Here is a 17,026-nt window from a genome sequence, read left to right on the forward strand (position 1 = left end):
TCTTTCCCCCCCCCCCCCCAACCCCCCCCCCCCCCCCCACCCCCCCCCCCGCCCCCCCACACACACACATTCTCGCACTGACAGACTCTTACTGCAAGAATTTCTCTTTGAACATGACTTCTGAAGGATGATGTTTTTGAGGAGATTCTTCTCTTCAGATTTGTCCTCCCTTGCAATTGAGATAAACATTCCACACTATCAGAATCAAAACGTGCTTTAAATGCTAATGAGACGCCCTTCAGCTCAAAAGAAAACACATCAACACAGAGATAGAGAGAGACTCTTCATACACTAAACACCTGAAGAAATGAGATACTGGACTTCATTTGTAAGCTGCATTTCAGAAGCTGTTTGTAAATGAAAGCTGTTGGTCTAAATCATCTCTCTTTTTTTGTGTGTGTGTTTCTGTGGGTTTGTTATATATGACTCAAGTAGCATCAATGTTACTGACAAGAATACTAATAGTAATCTAAAACACAATCAAACACCCATAATCACTATTAGAAACCAAAAACGGGTTATTTTTCAGAAATTTTGAAAATACTGGAATTAATGAAGTTTTCATAATGTGATATTTGTGTTCCATAAATAGGTTCTTGAACATGCGTTTTCCACAAATACATGAATCAATCAGAAAGATTTGTGAATCACTCCTAAACTCAGCGACTAACTGAACCACATATACCGTATACCACTTGTGACATAAAAAAAAAACATGAAATATATGTTTTAAAAACAAAACTTATTTGATTAATTATGTAATTATTATTAATTGTTATTAAACATGTTATTGTATTTGTTATTTAGTTGAACCTGATGAAGTGAAACCGGATAACGGGGAAGGTTTGTTTTCTTGACAGTGTGCTGTGGCGTGTGTGTGTGAGCAGTTTGATATCATGCCATCCTCTCTGTAAGTTCACAGGGACCCTCTCAACTTTCTTACTCATGAACCAGCTGCACGACCTGCTGATCAACCACCTGTTTATAGTAGATGTGTTTAATCATGGTCGTCTGCTCTTATTTTAGGATCAGTTTGTGTTCAAACAGGATTCTTTTCATAGTTTCCCTAACTTCTGCTCTGTCGGTTTATTGGCATGACTTTTTTCAACATTTTAAAAATATTTTACCTCTCTGGCTTTGTTTGGAATAGGGCAGTAACTTTCTGCTTACTACATACTACTCAGTTTCTACTTGCTGTTAGGAGTCCGCAAATGGCGGCCACCTATCATTTTGAAAATGTATAATTTAGCATTTTTAATCAAATTTTGTCAAGAAAGAGATTGCAGTGAAAAGTTGCAGCAGGGATTGCTTCAGATTCATTTGTGAAACTGGAAACGGAAGGTCGAATTGTGTGTATAGCGTTGTTGGATTCAGTATTCTGCGCAGTACACATACTGCATACTACTTTTTTCCCCCTGAAGTAGCTAGTATGCCATTCCAAACATAGCTCTTTTTATTTTTTATTGATATATAAGTATTGTACGTGTCTCTCACTCTCCGTTTCTCTCTCTCCTCCAGCATTACCTCCCCCAACCCCTCCTGCTGAGGATGTGGACCGACAGCGACGCAGGTTTAACATGCGCATGCTTGTTCCTGGACGTCCCGTTAAAGAGACTCCTGCCACACCTCCACCCATCCCTGTAGAACGGCCCACCTATAAGGAGAAATTCATTCCACCTGAGCTCAGCATGTGGGATTACTTTGTGGCCAAAGTGAGACTGTGTCTACTGCTTATTTACACAGGATAAACTGATTTATAAAAAATAATATGCACTGTATATACATAAACATAAGCAATTTTTTGTTTCAAGTACACAGTATTACATTTTCATCAGTTTATAAATCTGAAAAGCAGTTATCAGAGTGTCTGTCTCATTGCTCACTGTCTGTGTGAATGTGTTTGTGTTTCCTCCAGCCTTTCCTTCCTCTCTCTGACAGCGGGGCACTGTATGATTCAGATGAGAGCGGTTGTAGTGACAATGAGGATGATGATGATGCCTTCCTCTCAGACACACAGATGACCGAACACTCCGAACCAAACTCTTACAGGTGAGATTTTAACCATCAGAAACAGTTCAGAAGGATCGTTACAAAAAATTCAAGAAGTAAAACTAAGATAAGGAACATTTATTGTGATGCATTTGTAAACTGAAATAAAAAGCAAGTGCCATACAATGCAAAAATTTGAAGTTGAAACAACCTTCATAAAAACTTCCATTCTTGAAAATGTATGCAAGTTGTTTGTGAAGACATTATTATGTATATTGCTGTATTTATCGTTATGGATTTTATGAACGATTTGTGCAGGAATGCATTCTGCTTGTATTTTCATGGATGAGGTAAAGAAATATTGCTGCTGAAACTACCTTTTAAAATGATATTAAAATGAACTAGTAATTTTGGTGTTTAGTGAAAGACATTGGTCCTGTGTGCACCAGAATACATGTGTTTAGTGTATCTCATACGTGTGTGGACTGAAGGATGTTTGCGTGTGTTTGTGTCTTTGCAGTTGGTCTCTGATCCGCCTAGTGATGGTCAAACTTGCCCTGCACAATGTCAAGACATTCCTGCCTCTGACAGGACTGGACTTCACAGGTGCATGAGTAGTAGAAATGTACTCTTAACATGCTCAGACTTTTAAAATAATTCACTTCCATTTCCTGTACCTCTTTGTGTTGTCTTAGAGTTGCCAGTGACGTCTCCCCTGGCCAATGCTGTGCTGAAGACACTGGAAAACTGGGAACAGATTATCTTGGAAAAAATGAACAAATTTGATGGCCCTCCACCAAACTACATCAACACCTACCCCACGGACCTGAGTGCAGGGGGAGGACCAGCTATACTCCGACACAAAGCCATGCTAGAGCCAGATAACACACCGTTCAAGTGAGTATTTGCTCCGGATGTCTCAATTAAACCTTAAAGACTTACTGAATCTTTAAATAATTATGTATATGTGTATACAGCTGTACATCTGTTTTTGTGTTTTGTTTTGTTTTCTCTTCAGGTCGAAGCACCGCTTCTCCTTCCCTGCTCGCCGTCTGTGGCATTTTCTGGTCAAACAGGAGATGCTCCAGGAGACTTTGATTCGATACATCTTCACAAAGAAAAGGAAGCAGAGTGAGGTAACTACAGAATACAAAGGGTGGGACCAGACACTGACAGAATAAATGGGGCGTGAGAGTTTTTAAAAAGGCAGGACCAGTCATAGTCATGTGACCACCCAGCATCAGTTACATTGATTCACTGCCATTAAAAAATACTCTCTCATGGACTCATGAGATCCATCAAGTGTGAACTTGAGAATCTCGCCGGAAGTATTAAGTCGTCCAGGTACTTTTCGCCTACTATTGTTTTACGAACTACTTTTTTCACCTACTATATAGTAGGAAAGTATGTGATTTCAGATGCAGTCTAAAGCCCTATTCGGACGTGACTAGTTTTCCAGGGGGTCATTTAAAGAAATTTGTTTCACAGAGGTACTTTGCGATTTTAATTCCCGTCCAAATCTGTCACGTCTGTGTTTTTTCATACAACCTCTGTAATAATTCCAGAGCAAATGATCTGCTGTTTTTTTTGGCAAATTCGGTGATCTTTTGAGAAAAGTAATCCCATCAGAATATGAATGTCTGTGATTGCAGAGAATTTTATGTTTTCCTTGTGTGTTTTGGCTAACATAAACTACCGTAGACACTCTTACTACTGTGCGCATTTTTTATTTAAATCCCGGCAAAGAAATAAAAAAGTAACAATAAAAAAATCAAGAGCCAAATCACGTAAACTGTTAAAGGGATAGTTCACCCAAAAATTTAAATTCTGTCATTAATTACTCACCCTCATGTTGTTTCAAACCTGTAAGACCTCTGTTCATCTTCGGAAAACAAATTAAGATATTTGTGATGGAATCTGAGAGCTCTCTGACGACTTTATTAATAACGACTTTATTCAACAATTCGTCTCCTCCGCATCACCCTAGCGCCATTTTGGAGAATATCCACTGAACGTAAATTGCGTATGCTGGTTTGTGTCAGCTGTGTCACGCGGATATGTTTCCTACATTGTTTTCGCTTTGATTTGAACGAAAACAACGTATCCGTTCAGTGGATATTCTCCAAAATGGCGCTAGGGTGATGCGGAGGAGACGAATTGTTGAATAAAATCGTTTTTTTTTTCTTTTTTTCGCTCAAAAAGTATTCTTGTAGCTTCGTAAAATTAATGTTGAACCCCTGATGTCACATGGATTATTTTACCGATGTCCTTGCTACATTTCTGGACCTTGATCGTGTAAGGACCCTTGCTGTCTATGGGAGGGTCAGAGAGCAGTCAGATTCCATCAAAAATATCTTAATTTGTTTTCCAAAGATGAACGGAGGTCTTACTGGTTTAGAACGACATGAGGGTGAGTAAATAATTTTGTAAATAACATTTTTGGGTGAACTATCCCTTTAAGACTGACTACTGTAATATCAGCGTCAGCTAAGAATACTCACCTTCATTTCTGCACTCAATTACATAATGTTTTAATTAAATATGTACCTTTATGAAAATTAAACATGGTTTTTCTACAAATAAATAAAAAAATAAAATAGTTAAAAGTAACCACACATTAACCATGGTTTTGTTATACTAGCCATATAGCTTCACCGTGGTATTTGTAGTAAAACTGTGGTTATACTATGGTAATCAATCTGAATGACTACGCAATGCACGCATAAGGAATGTGTGATCTCTGCAATGCCCAGATGTACAAAACAGACCCTCCCACTTCTGGAATAAACATGGAGATGTTAGTCACGTCCGAATTGGTACATGAAACTCAAAACGTTGTTTAAAAAACTAGTCTCATCCAAATAGGGCTATAGATATGTATAGACGCATATAGATACTATACATCTCTATAGTTTGCCTCCCAGAAAAGAAATGAAAAAATAAAATCAAGAGCCAGATCACGTAAAATATTAAGACTGGCTCCATAATGTTACATAATGTTTTAATTACATATGTACCTTTATGAAAATTAAACATGCTTTTACTACAAATAAATCCAAAAATAAAACCAAAAAAACTTTGTTATAGTTAAACTAAGGTAACCACAAATTAACCATGGTTTTGCTATACTAACCGTAGCTTAACCATGGCATTTGTAGTAAACCTGTGGTTATACTAATGGTAATCAATCATACGCAATGCACGCATACAGAGCACGTGATCGCTGTAACGTCCAGATGTACAAAACAGACCCACCTCAATCCCAACGATTCCAGTTGTAATGACTTGCTTTCATGAACAACAATAATTACGACTGTACATTTAGGCAACTAATAGGCTGGGCCAGATGAGAGGTAATGCAGTGGGCGGGGCCAGAGTGAAGGCATTGAATAGGACGGAGCCAAACTGCAGCAATGAAAGCTGTGGAGAAATGTAGAAGTTGGGAAATGAAAGGGGTGGAACTAGAATGAGTTGCCTGAATAAAATTATTAAAAAGTCATTAGTTTTTTACTAATGTACTAAAGGGAACGTCAAGTGGAGCATCTTGTTTTTTGAAACAAGATTTTTATCAAATAAATAGACATTTTGTAAGTGGCCATCTTTATATATTGAGGGTAAGTACTGACACAGACGCTGGAGGGAATGTGCATGTTATCTCAAGACCATCTCTCTCTGTTAGAGCTCCAAATGAGATTCATTTTGGTCTTTATTATTTCATTTGTTTTTCTCCATCTGTTTGTCACTCGTGCATGTGTTTTGTGCTGTGCCCCGTGTGTGTTTGTTAATGTATGTGTGTGTGTGCTGTGGTGTGTATTGTGTAGTCTTTAGATGATCATGTGGACCACCTCATACAAAACTGCGTTACTGGAGCTCGAAAAACCAACAAGGTACTGAGACACAGAATGGGACTCGTCTCTCTGTGAAACCCTCTTCTGTCCTCTGTTAACCTGCTGTGACCTCACACACACATATACACACACACACACAAGTCTGTTTCTTTCCTCACATCCCCTAACTCGTCTGGCTCGGCACTGCTCTTCCTCACTAACCGCCAGCGGCACTGAAAGTGTTTAACCAATCAGGCCGGATTCTGCTTCTGACACCATGTTTAGAAGATCAAGTAATAAAGGCGATTAATTCATGTTTTGCCCTCTGAGGCGGTGTGTACATGGTCTCAACTGCATGTTAGCAAACTTCCTGCTATTTCTGCTGTGTGTGTAGATGTGGTTGGGCGATTATTTAAAAAAACAGCAGTGCAGCAGGACAGACTAATACGAGTGTGTATTTGTGTGTGTGTGTGTTACAGGTGGAGGCTGATATGGGTTACCCAGGAGGCAAAGCGAAAATCATCCATAAAGAATCCGACATCATCATGGCATTTGCCATTAACAAGGTAAGGGCATTTCTACTGTATCTGTAGTTCTATTATAGAGAGAATGGCTCTGTTAATGGCCTTTAAATCAGTTTTCAAAGTCAATTGTGACCCTGGATCACAAAACCAGTCAGAAGGGTAAATTGTTTTCAAAATTGAGATTTATACATCATCTGAAAGCTGAATGTATAAATGTGTTAGGATAGGACAATATTTGGTCGAGATACAACTATTTGAAAATCTAGAATCTGAGGGTGCAAGAAAATCTAAATATTGAGAAAACCGCCTTTAAAGTTGTCCAAATGAAGTTCTTAGCAATGCATATTACTAATCAAAAATTACGTTTTTATATATTTACAGTAGGAAATTTACAAAATATATTCATGGAACATGATCTTTACTTAATATCCTAATGATTTTTGGCATAAAAGAAAAATCCATAATTTTGTTACAAATATACCCCAGCGACTTAAGACTGGTTTTGTGGTCCAGGGTCACAATTAGTTATACTTCATCTAGGCTATTTATATTTAACCTCAAATCAACTTCAACTCAAATCAGTATTCTGTAACTGTAATTAATCAAAGTTAAATTTGAAGGATTTTTGTGGAGTAAGGGGAACTGAAGTGTGTATTTATTTTCCTGTGTTTTACAGTTATTTCTGAATGTAGTGTTAAAATGCAACTTAAAATACACAAATGTGACTTTTTTTTCTGTCAACAATGCTATTTTAATTTCTACATTCAGCAGTAAACTCTTTATTCCGAAAGAGGAATAAGTGTTTTAATGTCCCATTTAATCCTCTCGTGCTAATCCATTCCTCTCAGGCTAACACTAATGAAATAGTGCTGGCGTCCACTCATGATGTCCAAGAAGTGGACGTGTCCACGTTGCTCGCAGCTCAGCCTTACACCTGGATCGGAGAGGACTTTGACAAGGAGTCTCGCAGGTTTGTCACCTGTCTGTGTGTGTTTGAATCATTCAGCTCACAGATTTGAAGGGACTGCAATGAACATCTTGTTTCCTCCGTGTAGTTCTGATGATGTGGATTACCGCTCGTCTCACACCAACATCGCCCAGGCCAGTGCTGGTCCCTTTGCCCCCCAACAAATGGCAGCATCGTCCTCCATGCCATGGCTGGGCAGCGGACAGACCAGCATGGGTTCCAGTGTGGTATGTTAGTCAGACTGTTTTCTGTGATGTGAATGATGTTAGCAAGTAAACTTGGGGGGAAAAATGTAGTGGCTAATTTGTTGACCTTTTTTTAGAAAGTGATGCCACTTTGAATGTGATGCCAAAACAAAACACTTCAGTGATTTGAGAATGATAAACTGCGGCATATAAATAAATATTAATTATTTTTTACAGATTTTTATTCAGTTGACACCTATGAAAGGATTACTGACAGGAAAGTCCAGATAATTTTTTATTTATTTTTAAATCAAAGACAGAATCTTAACATCTTAAATACAAAAATCCTAAAAAAAAAAAAATTTAATGGACATAACTTTATTAATTATATAACATTATGTAGTATTATTATATTTCATTTTAATGGGTTTTTATTATGAAATAGCCTTGTAAGCTGGTATGGTCTTAAATCACAAGCAAAGAAATTAACATTTATTTTGCCACAAAATATAGAAAATGGGGGGGGGGGGATTCTCAAATCATGAAATTAGATGATTCTCAAAAAGAAGAAGAAAAAACAAACAGTTCATTTAAAGTTTATTTGTATAGTGCTTTTTACGATACAAATTGTTGCAAAGCAAATATCTACAATATTTAGTAGTAGCTTATCAGTGGTGACTGTTAGTTAATGTACATATGGCAGAAATGTACAGAAAAATCAATTAAAGACGTAATCAAACAGACGATGAACACTATTAACAGCAATTATTATATGATGCAATCAAACTTATAGCAAAATTTGGTAGTTCTGTATGTTGTTTCAGGGTTGGCATCATCTCTTCTCGAGTGTTCTGGATCCAGACTGAAGCTTGTGCCCGTGGCAAAAACAAGTGAAATAAATTCAGATCCATGTTTTATTTTTTAATTCAGTTTTCTAAAACTTTACTCAAATAGTTGTAATGTACAGGGTTGTATTAAATAAGGGAAAACATAGAAGCGTCTCAGATTTTGGACCCCACTGTGCATATGCACACATACATGCAGATTCATGCTGGTCACATTCCCACAGAGCTGCACCCGCCGATGAAGAGTGGCTTCTGAGTGTTTTCTTTTGGCTGCTATCAGCAGAACACAAACAGTGAGTCGTGGTCTCAACAGAGCTCTTGATGAGTCTGTATTGCGCTGATAAGAGCGTTTGGAGGTAGCGGAGTTAACCGCAGACAGTCCGAGCGGCCCAAGGTACAGACCTGCGTCATCACATCAACCTCCACTCTTGTTCTCATTCACAGCTGATAAAGATGACACGATGGAGTTGGGGAAGCTACATTCAAACTAGTTTTCTAAGCTCTACATGCTGCTAATTAATTCAAGTAGTTCAACTTCAGACAAATTCAAGCGAATCTTTCACTAAATCATACTATAGAATATTGTAAGATTCTTTATATTTTACAGTACAATTTAGTGTTGTGTATGTGTTTGAGAGAGCATCTCTAATGTGTTGAACTGTGTGTGTAATTTGTGTCAGATCATGAAGAGGAACCTGAATAACGTGAAGAGAATGACGTCTCATCCCATCTATCAGTACTGTGAGTGCCTCTTTATTTCACACACAAACACTGTGTAAGGTTTTGACGAAACTCCTGTTTGACTTCTTTGTCATGTTTTCAGACATGACGGGTGCTCAGGACGGCAGTGTGAGGATGTTTGAGTGGAACCGTCCACAGCAGCTCATCTGTTTCAGACAGGCAGGAAACGCTCGAGTCACACGCCTCTATTTCAACTCACAGGGCAACAAGGTATTGAAGCATTTGTTACCAAAATTAGTAAACCTCATAACCAAGTGACTTATTTTGTAACTTTTTTAAATTAATTCACTTTTATTGCTAGACAATACACTACTGTTCAAAATATTGGGTCAGTGAGCTTTGAAATAAATACTTTTAATTCAGCAAGGATGCATTAATTTGATCAAAATTGACAGATGGGACATTCTACAGAATTGGTGCAAACTGCTGTCCCACAACCAAAATCCAAATTTAAAAAGCATTTAATTTCTTAAATGTTCACTAAAATCCTTCTATTATCTATTGAAACCCACAATAATATTTAAAATATTAGTAAGCTTAAACCGAAACATGGAACGTTTTGTCAAAAATAAAGTATACTGAATTATCAACTAAGATGTTCTGATTGATCTGTTATGATTTTGGTTCAATGTATATTCAAACTACTGAATCCTTAGCTTTGAAATCAGTATGATAAAACTTGGATTCAAAATACGACAAATCTCGGTTACACTTTACTTGAAGGGGTGTGCATAAGACAGACATGACACCTTCATAATCATGACATGACACATGTCATGAATATGAAGGAGGTTTTATGCATGTTTATGACAACTGTCATTAAGTGTCATTCGCTCAGTTATGTAATTTTTAATGCAAAGATGACATTGTTTGAGATGTCTTTGTTATGGGGTAGGGTTAGGTCAAATAATGTCATATTTGCATTAAAAATGACATAACTGAGCGAATGACACTTAATGACAGTTGTCATAAACATGCATAAAACCTCCTTCATATTCATGACATGTGTCATGTCATGATTATGAAGGTGTCATGTCAGTCTTATGCACACCCCTTCAAGTAAAGTGTTACCCAAATCTAAAAAATATATATATTTACAATGTAGATGTAAGGAAAAATCTTAATAGGTCAATATAACCCTACTAATTAAATGATTCTTACTGTTTTTCGGTGGTAACGCATTTGGGGAGATTCTAAAACTTTCTGAAAATACAATATGAGAATTTACTACACAATTACTAGAAATGTGTACCTTGGATATTATACAGTTTGCATACATACAAAAGACACATTTTTTTCAAGACGTTTCCGACTCTGACGTTGGACCAGTTCTGTCGAATGGCCCTTATATTGTTACAAATATTTCTATTTCAAATAAATACTGTTTGTTTGAACTTTGTATTAATCAAAGAATCCTGAAAAAAAAATCACACTTTCCACCTTTATAAAAAAAATATTAAGCACTTTTTCCATTCATATTAATTACAAAAATATATATAAAAAGACTGAAGAAATGACTGCTGCAAATCCAGCTTTGTCATCACAGGAATAAATTACATTTCAAAACACAAAAATATTAAAATAGAAATTGATAATTATCCATTGAAAGGGCTTTTGACCTTTAGTAGCTGTTACTTATGTGGTGTATAATAATTTCCAGGTTCATGTGAGTACATCAGTGCTTAATTGTTGTCTGTGGTGTTATGTAATAAGTCCAGTACAGCAGCACATCTGTTCAGGGAAGGTCATCCTGTTGTGTCTTCTGTCCTTTATATGAATCATTATGCAATATACAGCTAAAAATATTGGCTGTGCGGTTAAATATCTTCATTCTTTCCGTCTGTCTGCAGTGTGGTGTTGCAGATGGCGAGGGCTTTTTGAGCCTCTGGCAAGTCAATCAGACCTCCTCAAACCCCAAACCGTATTTGGTAAGAGCTTGATCTTGGTACTGCACAAGCTTTACATTACTGACAGTCACAAACTGCCCTCATAGTGTGATTGAATTAAAGCATGTGTACTCTGCAAACATATATTACTAGAACTTTTATTGAAACTAACTTCACTATTAAATATATGTCACCATATAATAGCATCTCTGTGTGTCTGTCTCAGAGCTGGCAGTGTCACAGTAAAAGCTGCGGTGATTTCGCCTTCATTACATCCTCCAGTCTGATCGCCACAGCAGGACAGTCCAATGATGGCAGGTCAGTTAAATGATTTATCTTACTGTCACATAGAAACAGACTATATACAACATTTTTAAGGAAATGTGTCATTTTCTTCCACAGGAATGTTTGTTTATGGGACACTCTGGTCTCTCCAAGTAACTCAATGATACACGGTATGTCCACAGGCTCTTGAGGGAAGATGTTTTTAAAAATATGTTGAATAAGTGATTTTATTTAATTTTCAATATTGTTTAAAAAATGTTGTAAAAAGGTTGCATTCTGGTATTTCTCTATATCCAGCGTTCCAATGCCACGAGAATGGTGCAACGGTTCTTCAGTATGCTCCTAAACAGCAGCTAATCATCACGGGCGGCCGGAAGGGCTTCGTCTGTATTTTTGACATCCGTCAGAGACAGCTGCTCCACACATTCCAGGCACATGATTCGGCCATCAAAGCGCTGGCCATGGATTCCACTGAAGACTTCTTTGTCACCGGCTCAGCCGAAGGGAACATGAAGGTATATTCCACTAACGTGACACAATTCATCTTAAACATGTCCTGTCGCTGTTATGTGGATATTGAGGCTTTTTATTTATTTTTTTAATATTGATTTAGTATTGATAACTCCAAAATATAAATAATTAGACTGAATTTAAATTATTGCCAAACGACAGAATTTAATTTTTTTTAGATCTCCTCCTCAGCAGCTGCCATCTTCACTAGCATGTATGAAAACTACAAAATCAAGCAATTGTCTACCTTTTATCTTCAACATTTTGTGATGTTTTGTCCATGGTTCATTATCAAAAGATTCTCTAAATTTGTCCCTAATTATTTGTTAAATGTGCAAATTAAATAATAATGCAATCTTACATTTTTAGGATAAGAAAAATTTATTAATATTAGCTTTTAAATTGTTGTTGTTGATGTCCAAGGCTGTGTCCAGTTAGAATGTCACTTGATAAAAAGACTGGGCAGATGTGTAAAAAAAAAATGGTAGCCAACTTGAATAAAAATGCGAAATTACAACAAAAAGAATGTTACATTAACAGCATATTGAATGTTCTTGTCAGTCTGAACAGATATATTAACCAGATGTTTATTCAAATTAAAATGTTTACAAAATAGAATTTTTGCACTGAACATTTATCTTGGTGTAAACAAGCCTTTAGGCTGCTAACAGTCTCTGATTATGCATTTCCAAAATGAATGTAAAGAATTTAGCATGTTGTTTTTAATTTAAGTAGTATTCATGCTTATACAAAAAATATCAGTGTTACTTTTTAAGGGTGTTCCTTTTTACTTATGTACGTATTCTTTTTACGTATGTGATGAACAATTTTGATAATGTTTTGAACTGCCTCTTTCTCCAGCATTTAGAGAGCTTGGTGGTCCGTGGTAGATGTAATGGTAGTGTACGTAATACACTTTAGTGATAGCAATTGAGAAAGGTTTCATAATATTGAAAAATATACATTTTTTTAAATGTACACGATATTTTACTGTATTCACAAAAATAATGCAAGTCTGCTAGTTTTTGCAGCTGACACAAAGCTTGTAACAGCTTATACGATAATCTCAAATAGGTAAAGATTAGTCAGTCAATCAACCTGGCTAATGTTTCTATCTATAACTAATATTTAATGATGCACTTAAATTCCGACAGTCTAAATTAATTATTGGCTTAAGCCATAACAGTGGTGATATTTAATTAGCGTTTCTCTGATGGCATGTTTTTTACTGTGCCAGTGTTTATTCAGAATGCATATATCATTCGAAAAACAATACAGCAATTGTAATGAAAATTTTTCTGTACATTTCAGTTTTTTATTTGAATGTTGCTTGTTAAATACATTTCTGCGCATCATTTCTAATAATCGTATTCCTGTTCTGGTTCAGGTCTGGAAGTTGGCGGGTCACGGTCTCATGCACTCCTTCAGCACCGAGCATGCTAAACAATCCATATTCCGAAACATCGGCGCCGGCGTGATGCAAATCGAAACCTGCCCAGGCAACCGGATCTTCACCTGCGGAGCCGACGGGACCCTGAAAATGAGGGTCCTTCCAGACCGCTACAACATTCCGGCCAGTATATTCCAGATCCTCTAACACCGGAGCGGCCGTAGAACGCTAAAGCTTTCATCGGCACCTCCGCTGTGAATCGTAAACCGGTAACAAATATCTCGCGCTGCAGAATATCTTTACCGCCCCGCCCCACAAAAGACGTTGGAAAGCACGCACGAGGTCTCTCGATTCTAACGATCGACTACTGTCATTTCTGGAGATGAATCCAGATAACGTTTTTTTGGTAGGAAAGCCGTATGCATGAGCTGTTTGAGTCATCGCACTCCATTCCCAGGTTATTGGTCGTGCTCTGTAAAAGTGCTCAAAGCTCCATTTTTAAGTGTGTATGTGTGTGTGTTCATTTTGTGCCCATTTTAGCATCTTAAAATGCCAGCACTGTGCTTCTGCTATCAGTGTAAGTCCAGTTGTTGTATTTAGTTTTTACTGTACGTTTTCTCCTTGGCTGCTAATGTATTTGCGGAGTGTAAAATGGCACAGTACCCTGGCAGCCCGGCGGTTCGCCGCGGCCCCAGAGACACACCCCCTCCCTTCCACACGCACACGCTGCTGTTGACACGCTTGTTTCCATAGCAGCCAAACAGCTAAACATTCCACGCAAGACGATGATGCTTGCTTCTGGAAATGACGTGTTTGACCTTTTCATCTCTGAAATTCTCACTTTGAACAGAAAACGTTTAGTTTTTGCACAAAATATTTCTTCGTTTGTTTTGCTCGTTTACTCGTTTTTGTTTCGTTTGTTCTTTTACAAATCCTTGTATTTATATTTAACTTTAGGAATGTAAGGTATGTTTTAGATGTCTGGGACAAAGTGCAACACTGAATAGGTTTGTGTTTTATTTATTTACATATTTATTTTTTCATGTTTTATCTTTTCTAAATATTTGCACTCAGATCTGGGGAAACAATAACACTCTTACGTTACAAGTGATAATAGCTCTATTAGAGGAAACTGTTATTTACTAATGAATGTCTGGCTGTGTGTGGCCGAGTAGTAAAAAGTGGAAATAGTTTGAAATGAATATATAAATATAAAAATGAATTACGACAATAGCTTGTACAAACACAATAATGCTTTTAGTTTATTTTTTTGATTTGATCATAACTGCTGGAATAGTCGTATATTTGTTTTGATGTATGTGGTATTTATTAAAATCATATTTGTGTTTCTGTCTGATTTGCTGGGCACCATGTCAACTGTACGTATTTTAAATGTTAAACCGATGGTCTGATGTGTATTTATTGAACAGCCTGATCTGTGTCTGCGTGTGTGAAAATGCAAACCCCAAAAACACTGGTTGGTATTTCCGAAGGAACAGGTAGTTCTGTCATGGTCAAAGTTTTACCTTTGTAAGTTGAATAAATTCTTTTGATTTGAATTACAGTAAGTCATTTCATTTTACTGTTTCAACTCCACGTGTCTTTAGATTAACATGTTTCAGGGTTTATTTCAGGATTTCCAAGCATTTGTGGCTACATAAACATGCATGCAATATAAATTAAACAATATATTTGGCAAATATATTTTGTGTCGTATACATACTAGCAGTCAAATACATTTCTATAAACATGGTCAACATTAAATCTAAATTCACCTTTACTTAATGCACATAACTAATCTTGCCATGTAGGGTTTATGAGTGACGTTACCTGGAAAAGTCTTACTGAAGTGATGCTGTGAAATTAAATGGTGTATGAAATTACTATGTATGTAATGCACATACATATTCCATTTATTTATTTACACACATTTGGCCTCATTCATGAAACAAGAAGAGAATGAATTTCTGTGTAAACTTAGTAAAACCATTTCTATGTAGACGATAACTTAATAAATATTCACTTAAAATGCATGTTAGCCAAAAAAAGAAAAATGCAACTTCTAAAAGTAAAAATGCCAAAAAAAAATAAATATGGTAGCCCCAAATTGCATTTAGACACTTAAGTCAGATTTTAAAATGCTTTAATGTCATACATTAGGGAAAAAAAATAAACCCAAGTGCATTTATTTTTAAGTAAGCGCAAATTAAATTTTCAACCTAAACATTTTACAAAGATGTTTGTTAGGCTTTAAATGATAAACTGAAATCCTGCACTAAACTCAAACGTGTCTCTGCAAAATTTGAATAGCATTGTTCATGTCAATTTACCCTTTTCAGGCTTGAAACCTTACTAGTAAAATTTTGTAATTGCACAAGTTTGAGTAGTGTGCAGGATTTATACAGTTTTTTTTTTCAAGTTTATATTGGACAAGTCATTCTGACTTTAAATTATTAAAGAATTGATAATCGATTGAATAGCCATAATTGAAAATAGTGTCTTGTCTTCAAGTTCACACATTTTAAATGATTAAAATGTGTAAACTTGAGAACTGATTTAATAAAAAAATCACCAGTTGATTAAAAGCCCTGTTTGATGTTCGATGACACTTGGTTTTATGTTTTGATATCTAACACATTGAAATTTAAGGGTAGCTAAAGTGTCCAAATACTTAGTGCGAACACCACTAGATAGACAATTTAGCGCTTGATATATCATCCACTCAAGAAAATTAAAAATATATATATGGGTACTACACATGGGTAACAACAGAAACATTGGTTATTTGCTTATAAATATGCCAATTATGTCATGCATTTTTGATTATTCATCTGAGAGGAACTGGACTTGGTATGATTTGACATAGCTGCTGTCCCATATGTAGAGATGTTTGTCTCTGGGATTGTATGAGATCATGGACAGAACCCCTCCAGGTGCCCTCAGATCTAAACTGACACTAACCGGCTTCTCTTTCAGGAGGTCGAAGGCATATGTCACCTTTGTGTCTTTAGTATCCGTGATGTAGAGAATCCCGCAGGCGATGAACGCATTACCGGCCTTGGTCCTGGGATAGGTGGCGTTGATGTATGTGGTGACGGAGAAAGATTTCGCATCCAGTCGCGCCACCATTATGTTGTCGTCAATGTTGGAGGCAAATACTATCCACATACCGTTCTCATCTATTGCCAATTTGAAATACGTCTTTGAGTTCTCAAGGAGGTAGGACTTATTGTGATAGAACGCGTTTTCAATTGTCAGCGTGAGTAAGATCTTCGTCTGGAGGTCAAACCTGGGAATATTGGAGAATTGACAGCACGTGTTACAAGAACATTAAGTATTCTTAAATTAAAAGGCTTTCTGCTGTTGTTTCAAAGCGGTGACATTCATTCTTCCATGGAACACAAAAGGTGAGGTTTAGCAGAATGTGTTCATTTTTAATGGGGACTGTGGCATCTTGACATACCATGTTTGAATTAAATTGTGAATGATATTTGAGAACTATGGCAGCCGTTGAGTGTCAAAGATTCAGCCAAAAGTTAATTGGTTGCTCACACGTGAATTGTTCAACTACATTTTAGGCTGAACTATCACTAAGAAAAGTAATAGGACATTTTTATTATATATATATATATATATATATATAATTTTTTTTTTATTATTATTTTAAATGTGTAATGAGTAAGACAATAAGAATAGTGATTAAAACTTGTGTAGTATTTTATTTTACTTTTTATTTTTAACTTTTTACATTATTTTATATTACGTACATTTTGTAGGATGAATATCTGAAAAGTATTAGACCAATGTTTTTTTTTATAAATTAGTAGTTTGAGTCACTTAAAATGTGTGTGTGTATATATATATATATATATATATA

The 17,026-nt window shown here is 36.3% G+C and overlaps 2 protein-coding genes across 2 annotated transcripts in view; one reads left to right on the forward strand and one right to left on the reverse strand.

The window, feature by feature from the left end:
- Window positions 1-15,151, forward strand: part of dmxl2 (Dmx-like 2) — an 85,768-nt gene extending 70,617 nt beyond the window's left edge. The window contains exons 30-45 of the mRNA XM_016276662.1: window positions 1,519-1,712; window positions 1,916-2,049; window positions 2,510-2,595; window positions 2,685-2,886; window positions 3,008-3,125; window positions 5,811-5,876; window positions 6,296-6,382; window positions 7,189-7,310; window positions 7,396-7,534; window positions 9,018-9,078; window positions 9,161-9,288; window positions 10,929-11,006; window positions 11,191-11,282; window positions 11,367-11,419; window positions 11,547-11,764; window positions 13,147-15,151. Of these exons, the coding sequence (XP_016132148.1) occupies window positions 1,519-1,712; window positions 1,916-2,049; window positions 2,510-2,595; window positions 2,685-2,886; window positions 3,008-3,125; window positions 5,811-5,876; window positions 6,296-6,382; window positions 7,189-7,310; window positions 7,396-7,534; window positions 9,018-9,078; window positions 9,161-9,288; window positions 10,929-11,006; window positions 11,191-11,282; window positions 11,367-11,419; window positions 11,547-11,764; window positions 13,147-13,356 (1,988 nt within the window). The 3' untranslated portion in view covers window positions 13,357-15,151. The remainder of the gene's footprint in view (window positions 1-1,518; window positions 1,713-1,915; window positions 2,050-2,509; window positions 2,596-2,684; window positions 2,887-3,007; window positions 3,126-5,810; window positions 5,877-6,295; window positions 6,383-7,188; window positions 7,311-7,395; window positions 7,535-9,017; window positions 9,079-9,160; window positions 9,289-10,928; window positions 11,007-11,190; window positions 11,283-11,366; window positions 11,420-11,546; window positions 11,765-13,146) is intronic.
- A 98-nt stretch (window positions 15,152-15,249) lies between these two features.
- The window catches only part of gldn (gliomedin), an 8,630-nt gene continuing 6,853 nt past the window's right edge, over window positions 15,250-17,026 (reverse strand). The window contains exon 10 of the mRNA XM_016276690.1: window positions 15,250-16,438. Within this exon, the coding sequence (XP_016132176.1) occupies window positions 15,973-16,438 (466 nt within the window). The 3' untranslated portion in view covers window positions 15,250-15,972. The remainder of the gene's footprint in view (window positions 16,439-17,026) is intronic.

The sequence above is a fragment of the Sinocyclocheilus grahami genome, unplaced genomic scaffold (genome assembly GCF_001515645.1).
Source record: "Sinocyclocheilus grahami isolate Dianchi unplaced genomic scaffold, SAMN03320097.WGS_v1.1 scaffold105.1, whole genome shotgun sequence".
NCBI lineage: Eukaryota > Metazoa > Chordata > Actinopteri > Cypriniformes > Cyprinidae > Sinocyclocheilus > Sinocyclocheilus grahami.